The sequence below is a fragment of the Paralichthys olivaceus genome, chromosome 4, assembly GCF_024713975.1.
Source record: "Paralichthys olivaceus isolate ysfri-2021 chromosome 4, ASM2471397v2, whole genome shotgun sequence".
In the NCBI taxonomy this organism is placed as follows: domain Eukaryota; kingdom Metazoa; phylum Chordata; class Actinopteri; order Pleuronectiformes; family Paralichthyidae; genus Paralichthys; species Paralichthys olivaceus.
The window spans coordinates 14,044,506-14,067,667 of NC_091096.1; the positions used below are offsets into that span (position 1 = coordinate 14,044,506).

A 23,162-nucleotide genomic window follows, 5' to 3' on the forward strand; every position below is an offset into this window, starting at 1 on the left:
TGAGGGAGGGAGGGAGGGAGACGGAGAGAGAGGTGGACAGTGTGATGCTGTCTGTGCGTTATCTGCTGCCTAAATGAGGGTTGTCTTTTCCCAGCTCTGGCAGCAGGGCTCCTCCACCCTTCCAGAGACCGGGATCTGGCATTTACGCGGCTACAGCAGAGCGCACGTCAAGTCTCCATCGGAGCCTTGCGCTGGATCTCCCACAGCTCCTCTGCTGCTGCTGCTGCTGCTCCAGCTCCATCATCACCAAACGACACCCAGCGCCGGAGAAGAAGCAGAAGAAGCTGTGATTTCCGTGCCATGTGCACAACGACATGTATGTGTGAATTCACGCGGTGACAGGGGGACAGGGGGAATGGAGCGGCTGTCATCAAATTCCTGAAGACGCACCGATAAAGGGAAGGCTGTCGTGTAGAAGAGAGAGAAGACCTTCATACGCAGCAGCAGCCAATCCGAGACATTCATTTTTTTCTTATTATTGCCGGTGAGAAGGATCAGTGGTCAGGTGTCGCCTTTCATTTCAACCACAACAATGGGGTAAGTGTGATTATTATCCCACAAAGGCTTGACTGTGAGATCCATTCCCCACCTCATCCTCTCGGTATTCACATCAGCTGCATGCGGCCGCCTCACACCATATGAACTTGCCTGCCATGGAAACCACACCACGCATAAGAATATAATAACCCGGGTGCATATGCGTAATGATCAGGCCGTCTTAACATGAGGGCTGGTGGCGGATGCACACATTTGCCTGGCATGTGTGGCTGAGCAATGATCTTGTCATGGCCTTCATGTGCAGCACAGGATAACAACCAATTCAGATGTGTATCATAAAGGAACTTGCATCTCTGGATAAGATAAAATATGTTCTGTTGAGTAAAATAGAAACCCACTTCAGGATCAAGACAAATGCAGGTGCAGAAGTTCCATCATCAAACTTTTACCATCCAAATCTGCAGTGATACTCCCCAGGTTGCCTGTATAGAAAAGTTTAAATTAGAATTTACGATCTAAATTCCTCACTGCTCCATATTTATTTTGCTGCCCTGTAGAACAATAAGATATTGGATAAAGATGCTGTTTTTTGGGCCTCTCTGTCTCACTGTTTACTACCCACCTACATTATAGACAGTTATGTAATTCTGGAAAAAGCCATTGCTAACAACAGCCTCTCCTCTTTAAATATTCTCACGTAGAGAAACTGTGGTCTGATCTTCTGTAGGATCCTTGTCCTGCTCAATAGAGGTCTGTGAACCATATAATGTCAAAAGCAGGTAAATGGAGCTACAAGGCTGCACAAGGCTGCAGCGACAGAAAGTGTCTTCCTGTCTCTATGGCAGCACGGTGACCGCTGCCTCACACATCCTCAACAAACAGACACCCATCGGTGAAGTATCCAGCCTGGTGCACAGCGCTGCTCATTTGCATGTCCCCTAACCCTGAGCTCAGCAGTCCATTTCCCCCACCAAGCCTGCCGTTCATTAACAGCTGTCTCTTGCAGTTCATTGTGATTAATTGCACAGCAGGAGGTTAACAATATGGCACAGGCATGGTGCGATTTCAAGGCATCAGCCCGAAACTCCTGCATTAACTATTTACAATACACTGGAGGCCTCTCAGGCGCCCACTCAGCCCTCCTACAGTGTGGGCAGCACACATCATTCAGCAATCTCCCACTCAGCCTCAGCTCTCCACTGAGCCCTGCCACACTGGTGACTAACTTACTGTTATGCAACTGACTCAGTGACTCAATTGATCCACAGTGATTTGAAATCTAAACTGTGATTTACAGCACAAAGCTCAAGTGTGAATATGTGCAGGTGCAGGTGAGATCGGAGCGAACATGAAGTGAGTATAGGTGCAGGTCTGCTGTCTTGCTGCCTGTCTGGCATTAATGGCACAAACATACAGATAGAGTCATATTTCACATACAGCCTCGTGGCTCAATACCAAGCCGCTTACAGGTCTAATGGTAACGACACGGAGGAGAACATTAGTGTTATGGGATGAGAACAGGAGATGCTTATCAACACTCTCTCTGGTGCGCTCTCACTTCCTCTGGCAAATACAATCAATTCAGACGAACTCAGTTTCGCTGCCTGTCTTTGCTCGTGTGTGTGGGTGTGTGAGAAAGAGAGTGAGTGTGTGGTTTACTGGCACATTTTAGGTCATCCCTGTAGATTGGGGCAACAGGGAATTTTCTCATTAATTACTCCTCTCTACCTTAAATAAGATCTACTCGCTGTCAAACTTGTTGCCGGTGAGTTAATGAAAAAGACAGGAAGGACACTTTCAAGAGAGTGGAGGAGTAGAGTTGGAGGTGGCACGAGAAAGTGAGATCTCCTGAGATGTTTCATTACGCTTCAGTTCGTTTCTCAGCGTCTGTAGAAAAAGGTGCAGCTGCATAGTTAAAGGGGACACACTGTTGTAGAAAGTAAAATGCAGCGTGTGTGTGCGTGTGTGCGTGCGTGTGTGTGTGTGTGTGTGTTTAGCTGTTTGGTTGACTCAAAGCCAAGTGTTCACATCTGTGCATCAAACCCCTGAACCCAGGAGGCACTATATACAACAATAAAGGTGTGTGTGTGTGTGTGTGTGTGTGTGTGTGTGTGTGTGTGTGTGTGTGGGCGTGCGTGCGTGCGTGCGCATGTGAATGCCCTGTAGGCGGCTATACAGAGTTGTTCACTGATCAATAATAGTGTTAACATAAGTAGAGTTGAGGTGACCATCATAGCTGAACATAGTACAAGTTTTTGTTCATTTTTTCATTTACATCTTTTTAAACAATTTTACAAAGTCTAGAAACATCCCTGCCATTTTTCATGGGGTCTACTTATTTGATAAAAACTGTCAACAATGAGAGCTGCTATACCCAGACAAATGTGGACATTGTTTCTGCTGAAAAGATGTTGAGTCCACTCTACTGGTGTGTGGGCAGAACTATCTCAAAACCTGGACAAACAAAATCACTAGATACCACAAGAGGTATATGAAAATATGTTTATTTTTATTTTGTGTGTACTTACCCTTTAATTCACATCACACATCTGCCACTCTGTCTTTATATCTGTCCACCTGTAGTGACTTTTCCATAATTTACCAAGAGGGTGATTTTAGAAGCTGGTATCAATTCCTTATTTCAATACTGATGAACTCCAAGTAAAAGCTGTCAATCACTATTATAATTAACAAAATAAAGGAGCATTTAAAAATCTCTATCAAAATATTAATTTATGAAAATACTGGATAATATCACATCACTTTATTTTAGAAGATAATGGAAAGTAATAGAATGTGATATAATATAATGTAATGCAACTAGCATAATCTAACTTAAGATAATGTAAAGCAAGGTAACATAATGTAATGTAATGTAAAATGATGTAATATAATACAATGTTACATAGCATAATGTTACATTACCTTACGTTACGTTAAGTTAGACTTTCGACTGTTAAGTCGCAGCAGACCATGTGCCGTTGTTACTGACGACCCAGGAATGGGTTATGCTATGATATGTTATGTTACATTACATTATGACACATTATATTACATGACATTCAATTATTATTGTTATGTGTGCCAAATGGTGCGAAGCCACCACCCATCCAATGTGTAACAAGCATAACACAACGTAATGTAAAAATTTGTCATATAATACAATATTACATAGCATCATGTTACGTTATGTTACGTTAGACTTTACACTATGACCGTCTGTCCTACGGCCCTTAGCTGTTTGACATTGTACCTTTCTGAGCGTATAGATCTGAGCAGCCACAGTTCATCTAATTGTTTGCACCTCCCAGTTTAGAGCTTCCCACTTCCTTCATCTTCTTCTGCGATGGGTGGATTCATCAGGGCTCCATCTTCTCCTACATTCATCACCTCCTCCACGTTCCTCCTCATCCCTCCGTCCTTCTCTCACTTCATCACTCTCCCTCCCTCTCTCATTCTGCCTGCCCTCTGTCTCTCTCTCTGTTTTAACATTCACATTCCACACCTGCCCTTGTGTGACGCAGTACACTCTGCATACTTAACACCTCCTCCTCCTCTTCCTCTTCTTCCTCCACACTTTTTCTATTACCTCTTATTTCTCCCAACTAAATCTACCATTTTTTTACACTCTTTTCCCTCTTCCATTTCCTCCTGTTAACGTGGCAGGCAGCTATAGTTTTCACATTCACACTCTGCATGCCTCCTTCATGCATGATAGAAGTTAGATAGCTTTTCTTTCTTCCTTTCTTCTCCCACATGCTGGTGCTAGACATCATTGCTTTTGTGTGAGAAGATCAACATGGTCTCAGTGGACCCCCTTGGGATTCAGAGTCTCTGTAACAAAAAAAAATGAATAAAGACGGCTGTGGGAGTTAGTGTTATGGGTCGCATAACTTTCCTGTTATATAAACTTGCTTTTAATGAGGAAAAATATATACAGAGATTGTTTTTATTCATATTTTGTAAGAAAGTAGCATTCATCATTTCACGATGGAAGGAGATCCATCATCTTGTAGGAGTAGATATTGCTTTTATTTGACAAGTGGTGGGTGTCATTTTGGAACTAAACTGGTTGGCTCAGGTGTTCGTGTAAAAATCAAAGCACAAAAGCACTGTTGTGTTTGGTGCACACACACACACACACACACGCACACACGAGGAGCTGAAAAATTTGCCACAGCTCCAACAAATTATGCAATGAAAAACGCCAGTTGCCAAGAGGCTATTGCACAGATCATACAGACAGGCCGTGGTTGTGATGTGTGCAGAGAGAGAGTTGAAATGACTCACAGTTCTGCCACTTACACTGCTGTCGATGATTATGATAATTCACAAACAGCACTCCACAAGCGGCTTTGTGGGACGGCATTAATCATCTCACATTCACTCTCTGCCTTCCCATACTCCTCAAATTCCAAATCATTCTCTCTCTTCCTGCCTATAACGTCCCTCTCTCCGTCTCTCTCTCTCTTTCCCTGTCTCCATGTTTTTCTTTCTTTTCCAGTCTTGGCTAATCACACTCAGGAGGGGTGCTGCTGCTGAATTTTAATATTAATTTATACAGCAAGCCTTTTGATGTCCCCCATCACCCCCTCAGTGCAGTGTAAGCACTTCTCTATCTCCTGCTCTGCCAGCACTGCCAGCCCAGAATATCTCCCTCTGCACCCTGTGCTTTGAGTGTGGGTGTGTGTGTGTGTGTGTACTGACTGTAGATATTACCCGAGAATCTCCAAAAATGCTGGAATATATGAGGGCACTGGAGGAGCGAACGGTGGAGCGAGGGATAAATGGATGGAAGAGCGAGGGAGTGAAGGTTACATGTGAGTGACGGGTGAATGGTTGGTAAAAAAAAAAAACCCAAAGAAAACGAGGATGACTCTTATATAATCCCCAACAAACACAAATTGGTGTGAGTCTAAACTCAGGTTTGAGTATCACACAGAGGTCAATAAGGAATTAAGTCATCTCATCTGAACCCGTCATGGAGTTTTGATCATCTTCTCTTCCAAGCGACACAAGCACAAATCCACATATACACTTACAGATTCATAGGTTCATCACATGGACTTTTATGCTGTGTATGTGTGTGTGTGTGTGTGTGTGTGTGGAAACTGCAGCTCTGTGGGGTGTGTCTGTGGTAGTTAACCATGGCCTACTGTCTATATTTAGCCTTGAACCCTCTCGTTTCCCCCCCTGTGCTCCCGTGTGTGACCCTCGCTCAGAGCTGCAGGCATTCCCATATCAGAGCAGTGAGAGTCGAAGCCGCCTTACACAGGGAGAAGGACTTTCTGCTGGAGAGCTGTGTGCACTGAGTGTGTAGATTAGAGAGATAACTTGTTAGTGGAGGTGTAGATTGAACATGTATGTGGGAACTCTGCTGTAGTTCAAGGGTTCAGTAAGCTTGTTGTCTTTGTATACAAGACTATGAGTGTGAGCAGGGTCCTTTGACAGCCTCTCTTCCCTTGGTGTAACTATGGAGGAAGGCGAGTTGGAAATACGGTTGCCAGGGCGATCTGACTCCCCTGTGGGCAATAGGAGGTCCGATGGCAGCAGCGGGTTTGGTGAGACGTTGGTGCTGCGGCACAAAGAGGTTCACCACTTCTTTTTCGTCCCCTTCAGGGAGCAGCCCATCTACAGCACGCGGGCCCACGTCTTCCAGATCGACCCCAACACCAAGAAGAACTGGCTGCCCACCAGCAAGCACGCCGTCACCGTCTCCTACTTCTACGACAGCACGCGCAACGTCTACCGCATCATCAGCCTGGATGGCACCAAGGTGAGCATTTGATTTAGATTGTTGCTGTTCACCTCTCACACACACACACAGACTTCTTTATATGTTTCCTGCTGTATCCATCCTTTGTGTTATTTTTAATTTCCACCAGCTGGCATGGTTTTATTTAGATGTTCCAGATGTTTCCATATAATCACCTCATCACACATCAAACATCCTTTCAGGAGATTTTAGTGGCAGTGTGTGTTAAAGGTACAGTGTGTAGAATTTTGTGATATCTAGTGTTGAAATTGCATGTTGCAGCTGAACACCCCTCACCTCACCCTCTCCTTCCAAACATGAAAAAGAACCTGTGGTAGCCTTTAATTGTCATAAAAACTCAGAAGGCCTCCGCAGAGAGGGTCCCCTCGATGTAAATATAAAGTATTTGAATATAAAGGGACTTTCTGGGGTAAAGAAAACTACAATTCATCCAATTTAGATGACATGAACAAGTGAAAACATCATGAGGATTATTCTACATAAAATTTCTGCCAATAGTTCCCTTTCACCTAAATCTTACACACTGGACCTTTAATGGTGTTAATAAGCTCTGCACTGGAATCAAAAGAGGTCAGTGTTGCAGCCCGCCCAAGACCGCCGACTCGTGTTTCACCCTGTGCCTGCGTGCATCTACTGTATTTATGCATGTATGACTTAATGTCTCAGGTTATTCTTGTTAAGGATCCAGGAGGGATATTTCTGCTGGGGCATGGTGTGATGGAAGATTTTATACAGGGACGGACCAGTCACACACATGCACTCTGCCCACCAGTTATGGAGATGGGGATGGGGGGTGAAGTATAAATGAGAGAAACAGATGTGAAAAGGATGTGTGGTAGAAGGAAAAAAAACTAGAGAAGGCAGAAAAGTGTGAAGCCAGGTGAGCGAGAAGGTGGGAGACCTTGAACAGAGCAAAGTGTGCATGAGCAATTTCTGATGGTCAGTATATCACACAGATAAGAGATGATCTTAATAGAGATTTGAATTATCAGCCATAATATTGTAACTAACCAAGGTAGACTTACCATCCGCTACAAGAGTAGGAAACATTGTTAAATTAACCTGTAGAAGCCAAAAGTACATTGTTTTATACACAATTTCAAGGAGAAGTACTACACTACCCACAATCCTCGGGTGTAATATCGACATCTCTGATTGAGGGAGCTCCCCGTTATGATGGAAATGTTTACTACAACTTTGAAAATCATGTTGGCTATGATCGGAACATTCAGTGTTACTACACTAGGTTACTATATTATACACTGAATGGAACTGTTTATACATGAATACAGGAGCAAACTACAGTTTTTTGCAATAACAAGTGTTTGGAAAGGGATCATTTGAAATGGTATATGGGACACGTTTTATCTAGTAGCTGTTTGGCCTGGTTTATATAAGGATTTTCTGAAACGCCAATAGAGAAAATGAATGACAAATTACCAGAACTGTCCTCAGTGGGCGGTCACTGTTTCGCTCAATAGACACTTGATCACTAAATTCCACACACACTCTCTGACTGCTACCCTGCTCAAAGTCATTGTCGTGTATTGATGCCAGCCAGAATATCAGCTATTACACAACACTGCTAATTGATCAGCCATTAATTTGTTCTCTATTTGTGTTACCTAACAAAGGAAGTTGACTTATATAAGAACGATTTCTTTGGTTAATGGAAATTAAAGGAACTCAATACTCTGTGACTTTTCCACAAGCTCATCTTTTGCAATGAGGAAATCAGAAACCAGACATGAACATATCCTTTCATTTCCTTTAAAAGGATTATCAAGCAAACATTGCTTAGTCAGTAGTGGATTTAATTGTTTATGTGCCAATAACAGATTTGGAAATCAAATGAGTATTTACCACAGCAGGATGGTGTATGTGGGACTGACTGAAAATAAATGTTTTGGGCTTTTTTTCAAACCATTTTTGTAAACAAGAAAAATGTCTCCCAATGCAAAAATGTCTGGATATTGAGCTTACGCACACTTTCTAAATCCTTGTTTTACTTCTATGTCAGCCATTTCCTTTTCCAGTTTCTCTTTCTATTTACCAGCCACTCTATCCTCTATGTGTATGCCTTTAAAGTTTGTTGTGTTGTAATGATGCTACATCACTGAATCTGCAGCTGAAGGCTTTCAAAGTCACACTGAGCCGCCCTCTGTTCACTTCACAAATATGGATGTTATTGTGTTGGTGGGAGTGGGCCTGACGTAGACCAGAAGCTATATAATTTCTGTTCTCTCAGGCCTCCCCTGTCTCTCGCACATGCATAGAAACACAACACTGACAGTGCTATTTGTTACAGTCTATGAAACGTCTGAAAATTGTGAAAATTCTCAACGCAATTACCCAGAAGCCCTTGGTGATGAATTCAGAGACTTTGCTTTGTCTAAGATTTAGTGCAAAACACAATTGTATCCAGTAAGCAATATAACTTGATAATAAATCTCTGCTAGGTTATTTATTAACATATTTCTATCGAATAAAGAATCTAATAATCAATTAATTGTCACACACACACACCTGTATGCACAGCAGTAATAAAGTTAATAGAATACATGTTAAGTGGGTTGTCTCTGTCTTGCAGGCAATAATCAACAGCACCATCAGTCCCAACATGACGTTCACAAAGACCTCACAGAAGTTTGGACAGTGGGCAGACAGTCGAGCAAACACTGTCTACGGCCTGGGATTCTCGACTGAGCATCACCTAGCCAAGGTGCCGCATGCACACACACACACACACACACATACACACACACACACACACACACACACACACACACACACACACACACACACACACACACACACACATACACACACTCTCTCTCTCTTCCTGAGAGAGGACGGCATGTTAACTTTCGTTTTACTCTAGTTACTATAGTTTCTGTCAAAGTGTAGAATCTGCGTGGCAGTTTGCTGTAATGACTTTTTTTTCTGTGTGCGTCTGTGTGTTTATGAAAGTTATTAATATATATATGTGTGTGTGTGTGTGTGTGTGTGTGTGTGTGTGTGTGTGTGTGTTCGGGTAGGTGTTGGATTCTCTCCTCTGCAGTATGATTAAGCTCTGTCGTGAACTGAGGAGGCACACAACATCCCCACACATAACACACACACAACACACACACACACACACACACACTGATATTAAAAACATATTTCATATTATAGACTCGACATGAAAGATGGAGCCAGTGATGCTTCAGATTTAAAGGGACAATCCACCAATGTTACATATTGGTTTAAACTGGTCCTTTAATGAGAATTGTCTTGTTGTCTCTGTCTTTCTTAATTTAGCTTAGTGAGACTTTAAAAATCAATCAGTAAATAAACCATATAAGAGCAAAGTAATCATATTTAAAGTTTAAACATAATTACACTCCAGGAACACTTACGCTGTGAACTACTGCATTTATATCACTGTACCAGACTTATTAAGTTACACTGAAGTGAGATGATATTAAGTTACTGATTGCAGCTCCACATATAGCAGACAAAGGTCTGGCTTCATTAGAGCTGTCAAATTTCCTCACCACTCAACCCTCTTTACATCTGTATGAACTATATCACTCTTTAAAACTGTGGGAGTGTAGTTATGGCGATGAACCACACCCTGAAGGGACATCAGGGATGTTTATATTTGCCCAAAGCCCCTCAGCTGAGCTCACCTTACCTCTCCAGGCTCAGTGGATGTATCTTTACACTCGACAAAAATAACCCCACAGGTCAACTTCAGCCACCGACAACTATAAAATGATTAAAAGCAAACTATACAAGGAAAACCGCAGAGTGGCACAGTCTGCTTTGTTCGTGTGTGTGTGTGTGTGTGTGTGTGTGTGTGTGCATATGTCTCTGATAGAGAGGTTACTAACGGTGACCTAGTTAGCTCACGTTTCTGCTGGGGCATTATGGGTAGGAGCCATCTTTTCTAAGTTCAACTGTGGGTCGTTATTGGCAACAGATTCTCTCTGTCCCTCATCTAGCTGCACAGTTGACTTATTACACACTGATCTGTGTATGTACAGTATGTGTGTGTGTGTGTGTGTGTGTGTGTGTGTGTGTGTGTGTGTGTGTGTGTGTGTGTGTGTGTGTGTGTGTGTGTGTGTAGGCACATATGGCTTTACTGAACAGATTAAATCTCATATGAATTGAAGTCCATACTGATATCTGTCCCCTGTGTCCAGTTTGCAGAGAAGTTTGCAGAATATAAAGAAGCGGCGCGGCTCGCTAAAGAGAAGAGTCAAGAGAAGGATATGGCCACGTCTCCTTCTCAGGTACGTTCACTACACACTATCCTAACCCCACCCACCAATTCTTAACCATTATGTCAGCCTATACTCACTCCTGAGGAAATGTCAGTTGGCTGAAGCTGCTGTTATAGATTTATAAGACACTTTTTGGTAAGGATTCCCAAACCCAAAAATTGCAGGAATTAAATTATTTCTACACATTTGAGTGTATGAACTCAATTAATGCAGTGGAGTATAAAATCACAATATTTTTCCTTTGAAAAGTATAAAGTTAAATGGAGCTATTCAATTAGAATTCACGTACCAAAGGATTTTACTTTAGTGTTAAGTAAATGTACTAAAGCTGCAGTTTTCAGACATGAACTGCGGAGAATGTCCACAATACTGGGTCTGGACTTTCTTCGGAAACATCGCAGCAGGACATTGTCCATTCACATGCGTTCACAACAACACAGAATGTGTCAGGTTAGACACCGGCGTTGGCTCTTATCGCTGTCGCATGTTAGAAATGTCAACACACCCACTCACCCGCAGTGAATCTCCTTGTGTGTTCTCACGTCAGCTCCTTGGGACATTATCCAGAGTGCTTCCTTTGGGGCTGGTGCTCACTTGGAGATTTGTGTTTCCGGAAAATTTACCAAGATTATCCAGAGCTCGGTGCATGTCTGAGAGCAGCTGAAGTTACTTTTCTCCAATGTGTGACCCCGTGGGAATTCCTGACATTGAGGTGAAGAATTACAATTATGCTATAATGTTACAATGGCCCTCAGTAGAGCACAGACCTCTGTCAAGGCCAAAGTGCACTCTTACCACAGATCTGAATACTACAGATGCCGATTTCTTGTGGATCATTCTCTTTAACTTTTAAAGATTTCCCAAGTCTGTGACCCCATTACTGAAAGAATCCATCTCAGCTAAATGTTGGTTGTAGTTAAGCATTTCGTACCGTACTGTGAGAATAAACAATGAAAATATATTATATATTTAAAGGTGTTTAATCTACTCCACATCCATATAAACCCACCTCTTTAATATGCCTATCTCGCAAAGTTAACTGAAGTCATTCCTGGATCTGTCTATTTATCTGGATCTATTGCAAAATTAAATTGATTTTTCCTTCCCCCATGTCCCATGGAAATCTGTTTTTGTGTAATCTTGCTGGCAAACAAACCAATACACAAACCAACCAATGAACAAATGAACTGTGGTGTAACAAAGCTGTCTTGGAACTCACCATAGTTTGGAAAACATAATTAGCTTGTATGTTTGGTATTTGTTTGTGTGGGGTGGCTAATAATGAAGTGTTTTAGGGCATGTAGCTGTGTCTGAGAGAAAATTAGCTTGTTTCAGAGGAGAATCCCCAGAGAAATCTCTTCTTTAATTTAAAGGCTGCTAACAGGCTTCATGTCCTCCTTTGTTCATTATGGAGGCAACAGGAGTGACCCCCAACCGCGCTGCGGCCTATTATTTGTGCTATCAATGCCGCGGCCCACGTGGGCTGAAATGCTACAGTACCTTTGTGCTTCCCCATGGGAGGATGTTTTTTAATGAAGCCAAGTGGACAGCTTCGCTCTCATCGGGGGTCGAAGGCTGCACGTGCACGCTGGCCAGCACAGCTCGCATGTTGCTGGAAGAGGAGGGACTGACGTTGCATTGTGCAGAATATAAGCCTGCAGCAGAGCACTGAAGCTGTCTGCTCTCTTTCACCACTGAAAGTCAATGTTTCACCCACATGCCTACTGGCTCTCTTTCTAATCTCCCCATCTTATCTTTTCTCTACTCTAAAAAAAGAGACGCAAGAGAAGAATTGTTCCGATGAAACGAGATGAGAAAACACTGAGCTAAATTCTATATGCTGGTCCCAGTGAGCCAGACCCCAGAGGAAAATGTGTCCGGAACAGATATTAAATGGTGTATTAATGAACGTTGAGTGCAAAATGTAGCACCCGCCATAATCTTCCTCTTATCTCACACTTCCTGCTTGTCCATTAGAGACGTAGAGGCAGTGTCATTGTGCTGCTGCATTGTGCCGGAGCCCAGAGTTGTAACAGCTTTGTTTTATGTACGTGCAGCAGCTAAATGATTTGTCTCTGGTATAATTCTGTGCTTGTATGGGATATAAAGATAAGCATTAATTCGCAATTTCCCACTGTCATACTAAGCTATTTAACGGCCTATAGGCATGTGGAACCAGCAGTAAGAGCTTTATCACTGTGTGAGACACACACACACAGAAGATTGTTTATGTATGAGATTCTTATTTTCTCTTTTTACCATAATTATTATACATTTTGTATTATTACCTGTGAGTTAATCATAATTTAGTGGGTAAATTGTAGGTACATTCCCTCGGTGGCTGAAACAAGCAGAAAATTTGCATCAGTGTTGTTAATCCTGCACAAGAAAAGCTTTGGTTAGCGTCGTAAATCTGAGGATTTAGTTTTTTCTCCATTTAATTCAGTGTTTTAATTATTTTAAAATAAACTCCCATTATTATTGGGAGCGTTCAACAAATTGAGCAGCTGAAATCTTAATTAATTATGAAAAATAATCCACAAGTGAATCACTAGTAAAAATCTTTGTCACTCCAGACATAGCGTCTGTCTTCATAATAACTATAACACAGTTCTTCTTCTGTGTGAAAACAAATGACTCTATCTGCTTTTGGTAAATGTTCCATTCCCTGTTTGCCTGACACTTTTGCTGTAGAACAGAATCTAGACTGAGAAGAATAAAATGTAGCAGATGTAAAAGCTTTTGTGACCTGACTGAAGGTTTAATGATCACTTTTTCACACATATGTTTATTTATTGACGTTGCAAATTTGAATACTAAATTGCTTTATTTTATTTTATATGTAAAAACATTGCAAATATGTGCTCCACACAGAAAATAATCCACTAATATGACAGTACATTTAAATAAACAGATGTATAAATTTAAAAAATCTGTAAATAAAGCAGTAGTCCATACATATATCACATAAAAAATGATATAACATAAATATACAGAAGAAAAAAGTTAGTATTCTCATCTTTAAAATGTGTTATAAAATGTATTACTAAGATTAGATTTACACAATGAATAATATTTAAATCGAGTCTAAAATATACTTGAATGGATGCAATGGTAAAAAAAAAGTCGGTCAAAGTTTCTGGTTCATCGTTGCAGAATTTGTTTTTAACAACTAAAAATTTGACATAGATTAGTTGGATTTATAATGTGTCAAATGATTTCACAGTTGATCCTGTCTTATGTAAATGTGCATAGTGATACGAGGATTAAGATATTTCAATCATGTCTGACTGATGATTGGACGTCTGATCTGACAGTAACAGCTGACCACCTCTGTGTCACGTGCAGGAGTCTCCGGCGGGTGAGCTCTCGTCACCTTTGACACCACTGACCCCGCCCATGGAAACCATCAACGGCACAGATGACATGTGTGACACGACTCCCAACTCAGACAGCCGCCCAGAGCCAACACAGAACGCACTGGCCTTCTCACACAGGTACATCCCACAGCATGGTCATGGGTTGTTACAATAGAAATGTTACAGCACTTACTGTCAAATATCACACACTTATAAAATAGTTTCTCTCTGTTTTGCAATTTGTGTGAGGTGCACACACCTCTCTCGTCTGCCTGGACATGTGTGTGTTGCATGTCAGCATGGCCGTGGACTCTCTCTATTCATCGCTGCTCTCTCGTGTTTTTCCTCTCCAGGGAGCAGTTTAAGAATTGTCGGGTCTGCTCTTTCTGATAGGGATGTCGTTACAAGTCCTGACAACTTCGGCATCATAACTGCACAAAATATATGACAATAATAATATGACATAACACAAAAAAATATGTTCAGGCACAAACATTCCCAAATAATAAAAGCCTGGTCCCAGGCCAGTGAGTGGGAGAGTTATACAAAACCTGCAGCTCTGCCTGGTTTTACTAACTGATAAAAACTCCAGTGAGGAGGGATATGGGTGCAATGACAATACAGGACTATTTCTTGAACGATATCAGTGACACTCACATTGTGTCACTGCACGTGGACCAGCAAGACATGAAACTAAGTGTTTCTCAGGAAGGAGGAATTATTTGTTGAATCTGAGCATGCTTATAAACTCACATATTTCATGTTTGCCCACTGCAATGCAACAACATCTTTTAAAAATGCAAATTTTTACTTTTGACCTTTATGTTGTTTGATGCACTATAGAGTATGTGACCTCTATATGCATGCGGCACTACTGTTGTATACATTCCTTGTGTCTCCGTGCCCTGTTTGATCAATGAATCTGAAAATGGAGGATTCCTGTGACTTGTGACTGTCAATACTGGATCATATACTTCACACAGAGTACATAATAATAATGATAATAATAATAATAATAATAATACACTTCATCTATATTTATTTATATAGCACAAAAACAAGTTCATAAAGTGCTTCACAAACAAAGATGGAAAAATTACATTATCTAAATTATGTAACATAAAGGGGTCAAAGTGCAATGTAAATATTTTTTTCTGTGAATAATGGATTTCTGAAGAGGTGTGGCTGTGAGGTTCATCACTGAAAAGGTCAATGACGCGTTTATGTAAGACTTATATAACAATCTGTGGATAGTGGGTGGCAGAAAAAGACCAAGACAGACAGACAGACAGACAGACACAATGTGTATGTGTGTGTGTGTGTGTCACTAGATGTAAAGGAATCTTATGCACAGACTTTATACAAAGCATCTCTCCTTCACTAGTTTTCAACCTTTCCAGTTTCTGACTCACAGAGGCTCACAGCATCCCCACACGTTACACACGTTACACACGTTACACACGTTACACACGTTACACACAAACACACACACACACACACACTGTAGGGCTTGGACAACCAGTTTGAGTCGTTTTCGTACGTGAAGTGATGTTTTTTCTCAGGAAAGGAAATGTTCTGTCGTTTTATATTCTGTCACTTGTAGTTGACTGTAAACACCTTTTTAAATTTTACAAATCTTCTTTTGTAAAATCTCTGTAACGTGTGCCACTTTGATCATTTCTCTGGCTGCGATTCTTAATAATTAAAGATATCAATCAATCGCTTAATGTATTATCTTTCTTATTTGGTTAACTCTTGGTGTTTGAGTGGAGAGCCTTCCCATCTTTGATATCTAAAGATCATTTTAGAGACTGACTGTAAAGCCTTCTCAAGTGCAAATACCTAGAAATCCCCACCACTCTATCATGAACTCTGTGAGGCTACACAGATCTGTGCAGAGAGAGCAGGATGTAGAGAGGACACCCACTGCTGCAGCCTTGCTGCTGATATGTCTATTAATGCTGCATGCGTGGGAGAGGGTTGACTCTCAGCATTTGCTATGGCAAGTATGGATGTAACAAGTAAACGTCAGTCTCACATTTTCTGAGAGGCATATGCAACAGCCATCCAGATTTTTATTTTACCACACGCCATCTCTTTTTTACTGTTGTTTCTAATTTTACAGTAGCTTCATCTGCCTCGAACTGTACTGTGTGACTATTTGTTTATCATTGTGTAAGCATGTAGTTGGTTTGATGGCCAGAAGAAAAGAATAAAACATTTTGTAGTGTTTTTTTCAATGTCTTTATTTGTACACGGCTTCAGACCCACATGTAGAAATGCACCTGAGCACAGAAATCAGGTGTTTTTGCCTCAGACCTCTACATGACGCTCTCAGTTCGTCTCTCTGTCATGTGTCTGGAATTAGCTGATGACTTATCTCCACAGCGTGTACACCATGCTGTTGTGTAGGCAGGTATGAGTGGGTGCAGAGGGCAGAGGAGGAGAGAGGAGGATGAGAGACAGCTGTATGCAGGGCTGTGAGAGGGGATTGTGTATCGCAGGATGCGGGCGTGTTTGGCAGGTCTGCAGTGCACTCGTTTTGAATCGTTGTCAGAATGTTCTAAGACCTGTGAATGGTCTTCTAGTGGTGGCGGATGTAGGCATCTGTTGGCGGATTTGCTCTGGGCTTGTGTGAAAGGAGATGATGCCGATGTCATGCGTCAGGATGCCGCCAGCATCCTCCGTTCCTCCGGTGCTGCCATGGCAACTGCTCTGCCTCCCTGCTTCTTGAAGGGCTCCATGAGGAGAAGGAACCTACCTGAAAACGTGTGGTGGTCAGGAACACGGTAGAAACACGGAAAACTGTAGAAAGATCTTCTGTGTGTTAGTTTGAGCTTTATTGAGCCTGGGAGGAGAATTATCTTTGTCGTTGTGAAAAAGTAAAAGACACAAAACAAACTATTGATGTTTTATTCATTGAAGGTGAATTAGCAGTGTGTACAATATGTACAACATTCAGAATAAAATACAAGTAAAATAAAAACACAACTAATGCAATCTTCTGTATTGATGTAAAACTTTTGATTTTTACAGTCTGAGACTTTGAAGATGTGAATTCATTTTATTCAAGCATGCTGCAAAAAGTGTTTAACAATTTCATCCTGGCACAAACAAGAACTTATTTCTTCTTCAGTTCAACATCATACTTTGCTCCCAGGTGGCTATAAATTAAAAAAATGACATCATGAACAGACACTAAAAAGAATCAATAGCTAATAAAATCCTCATGATTAATGATTGTCTCAATAATTACATCATCTTTAAAAGAGAAGTTCAGTGACACAGCAGCAGCTAACTTACCCTCCACGTCTCACACACCCTCAGCTCTGCTCACCCAGGATCGTGCTCAGGTGCCCTCCTGAAGCCTTTCAGCCAGCCTCATTTAATGGAGACGAACGCCAGTGTCAAAACATCTTGCACTCTTTCCTCTCCTCTAATTCTCCCTCCGTCGCTCTCACTCGCTCTCTCCGTCTGTCTCCATCTGCACATCTTGACGTCTCTCCTGCTCTCCTGCTCTCTGAGCTGCTGTGTGGGGTTTATACATTGGCGGGGCTGCGTGCCTTGGTGACAGCATCCCTCCATGTGTGTACATGCGTGAGGGTGTGTGGTTGTGTGTGTCGTTTCCCTCTTATGCGTCACACACGCAGACACACTTGCACTCACAGAGGGGGTGGCTGTTGTGTAAGAACTGAAGGCACCGTGGGAGTCCTGAGTGAATTAGTTCTGGGCTTTCTCTCTTTTACACTCCATAGAGTGGGCGTTATGGCATAGTGCAGAACGGCTGCAGTGTTTCAGCGTATATACGTGTGTAGGTTCCATGAGGGGGCGGAACACAAGTGAAAACACAGTTCTGGGTCATACGCATGGCCTCATCACTCCTTGATCGAGCTCAGCTTCTTTTTTGTGTTTTCCTGTGGACGTGTTTCCACCGCTGTGAGGGATTACTGTGAAGCATGTGGGAGTAGGAGCTCCTTTTCAAAGGCACTTGACTCCATGTCAGTACTCGACAACATTTAGATCTATCAGTATTCACCTGCCCAGGTCAGACATTATGTGAGAGACAGAGTGGGCATTATATAAATCTAGATGAATGCCTGTTCATATCTAACAGGGGAGATGCACAGCGGAAGCATTTTCCCTTCATACTTATATCTAATATTACACTTCAACGCAGTTTTTTTTACCCATCAGCCTTTTTCTCCCACACGTGCCACACATCCATCTGGAAATTCAATCACAGTCAATCACTTCTCCCTCATCTCATTTTCCCATCTGTGAGTAGCTGGACCAGATTAGGCTCCAGCCAGTCTGAGGATATAATCTCAGATTACAACTCATGTGGCAGACGGCTGCTTTCACAGCTTCTGTCCGGGGAGTGCTGACCTCCTGTCTGAGTGCCCACTGCAGCCTCTATCAACTCTCAGTGCTGATAGATAGATGGATGGATGGATAGATGGATGGACACATCACTGAATAGTTCAAGACTATAAACACAAAGCGGTTGTCTGGATGGATGGATGGATGGAGGGATACTTACAAATGATAATAGTTCTAATTCTGTATTTGTGTGAGGTCTTGTTAAAATTAAACCTTCACAGTTTTATTCATTTAGATCAGACATAACAATTTTACTGATTTATACAGTTCATATCCGACATGAATAATCACATATAATTTTATGTTACTGTTGTGGTAACCTGACATCTCTCTGTGTTCTGCAGCCCCGCCATGACAAAACATTGGGAGGCTGAGCTGGAGGCACTAAAGGGGAACAATGCCAAACTAACGGCAGCCCTGCTGGAGTCCACAGCCAACGTCAAACAGTGGAAACAACAACTGGCTGCCTACCAGGAGGAGGCCGAGAGACTACACAAAAGAGTGAGGGAAGGGGCATGGGAATGCCTGTTTTCATGTGTGATACATGTCTTTTCAAAGCAAACAGGAGGGATCATTTGGAAAGGATTGTGTGAAGTCAAGATGAGAAGATGGGAGTCATGAAAAATGGAGGAGTAATGGGTGTAAGCAGGAGGGAGAGTAAAAAGAGTGGAAATTAAAGATGGGTTATTTCACAATGTCCATTTCCTCCTTTTAGGTGACGGAGCTTGAGTGCCAGAGCAACCAAACCCCAGTGATCAAATCCCAGAAGACTGAACTCAACCAAACCATAGAGGAACTGGAGAATACGCTAAGGGATAAAGAAGAGGTGTGTGTGTGTGTGTGTGTGTGTGTGTGTGTGTGTGTGTGTGTGTGTACATGCATTTTAAACATCCTCATCATCTTTTTAACTGTCCTACAGGAAATGGAAAAGTTAAAAGAAGAATTGGAAACCATGAACGACCTGATGGAGCAGAAAGACACTCTTACCCAGAAACTTGAGGTGAGTGAAATGAGACTTCAGTGGGGAACACTTTCATCCAAAAATAATTTGCTGTTAATAATAGCAAGAAGTTGTATTCGACAGAATCTGTTCTTGGACCTACCTGCTCCCTCACATTGCATACGAGGACATCAATGACAAAACAATCACAATGTGATTTAGAAATGCATACTCAAGGTTTAACTGTCCAATAGGATGTGAACACCTACATGTAACATTGAGAGTGACAGCAAATCTGGGGGACGATTGCTCATGTTACTCTGATAGTGTTTGTGTATTGTTCCATCTTCTGGTCTCCTTGATGCATCAAGTCTACATTACACACACTCCTCTGCATAAGATCATCAGCTGCTGCCTGAGCTCTCCTTTCACCAGCTTCCAAAAAACTTCCATCACAGTGTGTAGGCCTCATATTACCCATCTAATAACATAAATATCTCATAGACACTGCCTCTGTTTCTCCAGGAGACTGAGCTGCGCAGTCGGGTGCTAGAGGAGCAGCTGGCGGGTGCAGAGCAGCGGTTAGAGGAGAACCAGGAGGAGCAGGAGAATTTCAGAAAGAGCCTGCGGACGCTGCTGGAGATGCTGGACGGCAAGATCTTTGAGCTGACGGAGCTCAGAGACACCTTGGCTCGGCTCATAGAGGAGGCCAGCTAGAGACGGGGCTGCCCGATCTTCACAGACAGAGCCATATGATAATTTACACCCCTAACTCAACCTCATCAATCCCACCCCACCATGCCCCAACCTTTCTCCTACACTCGACACACACTAAGACTGAGACACTGCACTGCCCCAATTCTAATTTTGCTCAAAAAAGGGCAGCTAACTCCCGGTTTTTAACCTTGCAGGCACCGAGCTCCAACCAACCGCAGGCACTCCTGTCGTTCGAGACAATACAGGGACTACCTCATCTTGGCCTTCTGATTGGCTGGTGTAGGTGTAACCTTGGTTGAATTGATCCTGTCGTTGAGATGCCTGCTGTGGCAACCCCCCCACACACACACATACACACACGCACACGCACACACACACAGACACACACACACACACACACACACACACACACACACACACCCACCCTCACTCACCAAGAGTTAACTTGAGAACTGTGCCTCAGTGCCATCTGCTGTTTGACTGGGAGAGCCGCACCACAGATTGAAGCATCACAACATCTCTCTCTCTCTCTCTTACACACACACACACACACACACACACACACACTGCATCTCTAAACTGCCCCCCCCCCCCACAAGGGGAATGTTGAAAGTCATGTGGAAATAATTGCCGTTAAGACTCTGCGAGAACTGCGCCAAAGCTGCCAAATCCCCCCGAAAATATTGTCCTCTAACTAGCAGATGCTTTGATCCAAAGTGACTTACTGTACAGAGAAGTGCTGAACACAAAGAGTCCCACGTTTGAGCTCGGGCTGCCAGCGGAGTTTCACTGGAAACAGAGATTTAAAGGACGGCTCTGTGTACCAGCCGGGACACACAAGGCTTCTCGGAAACTGAGCTTGGTTTATGCTTCTTGAGTGAAGAGAACAGACTGCTATGTATCCACGGCGTATTTAAAAAGAAAAACCCTACATGACGGATAGTGTTCAATCTTCCAGAGGCATCACTTGTGCCACAGAGAAATTTTAATGGGCACGCTAGATTTGATGTGAGAATTCCTGTATCCAGACTGCTTCCACCATCTCAGACAAGTGACCTATCTTCCTGCCAAGCTCAGTGTGGTGTGTGTTTCTGAACAAGGCCTGACCCTACGACATAACGTGTGCCTTTGAAGCGCACGCAAGTGGACACGTGTTTGTATATAATTTGTGTGTGTGTTTTGTGTAGTGAGAGGAAGATCCCGTTTTTTGGTTTTTTTTGGACATCAAGGCCGATATACACACACACACACACACACTGAGCAATACCAAACAGGCTCTATAAGACACCTCTATCTCATTCTATCAGGTACTCTACTCAGTGGACTCATGCAGATAAAGGTCAAACGCAGCTCAGTTGATCGCCCCCATGTCCGACAGAAAGTGTACAACCGTTGACCGCGAACCTGTGTGGCAGCCCTGTCGAAGTAGTGCGTCGTGAAGGGCTTACAGAGCGTCATCTACATGTTCGTAAATCTCCACCCTGAAGCAGGCCACAGATATTCACTCCTCACTGGGTGAAGACTAAGAACTGTACTCAGTTTATATTTGTTTTGTTTTTTACATAGAATATAACACTGATGATATAATTATAGAACTATATAGGACAACTTTCTACTCATGATGGCATTGTAAATGAATGGATGAATAACTCAAATGCAGTAACACCCTGCCGCGGCTTATTGTTGTGTATTAACCAATGGAAAAGTATCGCATAGTATAGTAGAGTATCTAGTCTGTAGGTAAACAATGAAACCCTCCTCAATATCTGTTTAAAATGGCATAGCAACACAATGTAAATGCAGTGTTATATGTTCTGTACAAACGATTTCCACACATAAAGCGGCTCCAGTAACAGTCAAATCCAAAAACTGCATCTTTAAAAAGATTCTAAAACGCTATGCTCACGTGAAATGCTGCTCATCCTGCCTTTCAACTGAGCACCCTGTTTGCACTGTGTTATTACACTGTTGTAACTCCACTATATACCCAGAGATTTAATCATTAAGTCCTATAGCACAGCAGAATTCTATACGTAAAATATTAGTGTAGTTAGTTACACAGCAGGTTAATACACTGGAATAAGACCCATGTAAAGGGAGATGTTACCTAGTTTTTTTCTCTTCCTGGTTTAACTTTGACTGTCAAATGTCAGAGGTGGAAAACCTAAATATTAATGCTGTTGTTAAATGAATGCCTTTGTACAGTAGTGGATAAGAAGCTTTTCATTCTCCTGTTTTGTAACTTATGGTATTTAAATGTAGGTATTATGATTATTATTGTTACTATGATTAATATTATTGTATTTAGAGGTATGAGAAGACTGGCAATATTTTTGACTATTTAAAGTAATTTTGAACTCATGATATTAAAGAGGTACCTCAGGCTGATGTTCGTAGATTGGTGAGACTTGTGTGTATGCAGGTGAAAGGATTTTATTGTGTTTTCTTAACCTTTATTCAAGAGCATGGTCTTTCAGTTTGAGAGCAGGAATAATTGATTTCCAATTCAAATTTTTTGACGCCTTCCCTTGCACTCAAATAGCCCCTGCATTTACTTTCATTTGCTCTGCTTGTGCTAAAACTGCGCTTGCACTCAGATATTTTGTAGCTCAGGTCTTGGATTTTTATTCTGCACAACAAGTCTGTCAAAATTCCCCAACCAATAGAACGGGAGTGCATGAACCCAGTTTCAGAAATCGCCTGTACTGTTCTCTCAAAAAAGTAAAGCTAAGGCACCCACAGTGAGGGCGGGACAATTTCACTCTACAACACTGCACCTGCCAATCTATTGGTTGGTGAATTTTTGACAGACTAGTTGCACAAAACAATCCGAGAGCAGAGAAACAGAGAAGTAGCGAGCGTGACAAAAAGAGCTGAAGCTGGAGCACAGGAGTGTAAGCGAACAATTTGAGCACAAGCATCACAAAACCAAGTCAAGTGCTGCTCTCAAACTGAAATACCGCGCTGTGGAATAAAAAGCAAATGCTGGTGGAGGCCAATCAGGAGACACACACCTGTTTGGTGCTTCAGCCGAGCTCAAGCCTTTTGTTGTGTTGAATTCAAACAGAGACGGCCCGACCTGGGCTGAGGAACACACCTCTGTGGACAAAGAAATGCTATGTTTTGTATTCAAATACAGTGACTGCAGAATTCAAGGTGTACAAATTACTTTTTGTTGTTTCTTTTCTTTTAAATTAAAAACACAATATTAACTCAATCAG

The 23,162-nt window shown here is 42.2% G+C and overlaps 1 protein-coding gene across 3 annotated transcripts; it reads left to right on the top strand.

The window, feature by feature from the left end:
- Positions 1-397: 397 nt before the first annotated feature.
- homer1b (homer scaffold protein 1b) lies at positions 398-23,158 on the top strand. Of its 3 annotated transcripts, none has more exons than XM_020100914.2 (9): positions 398-537; positions 6,118-6,274; positions 8,865-8,996; positions 10,465-10,554; positions 13,894-14,042; positions 18,629-18,785; positions 19,000-19,110; positions 19,204-19,284; positions 19,750-23,158. In XM_020100914.2, the coding sequence occupies exons 1-9, from the start codon at positions 533-535 to the stop codon at positions 19,939-19,941; spliced, it is 1,074 nt and encodes a 357-aa protein (XP_019956473.1). In that variant the 5' UTR covers positions 398-532; the 3' UTR covers positions 19,942-23,158. The 3 variants fall into 3 exon arrangements, with proteins under 3 accessions (XP_019956473.1, XP_019956471.1, XP_019956472.1); XM_020100913.2 differs by lacking the exon at positions 398-537 and adding an exon at positions 5,821-6,036; XM_020100912.2 differs by lacking the exon at positions 398-537 and having other exon boundaries at positions 5,820-6,274.
- Positions 23,159-23,162: the final 4 nt, after the last annotated feature.

Coding starts and splice junctions, on each gene's coding strand:
- homer1b (XM_020100912.2), top strand. CDS start 5,972: ATGGAGGAAGGCGAGTTGGAAATACGGTTGCCAGGGCGATCTGACTCC. Junction 14,043..18,628: donor GCACTGGCCTTCTCACACAG/GTACATCCCACA, acceptor TGTGTTCTGCAG/CCCCGCCATGACAAAACATT. Junction 18,786..18,999: donor CCGAGAGACTACACAAAAGA/GTGAGGGAAGGG, acceptor TCCTCCTTTTAG/GTGACGGAGCTTGAGTGCCA.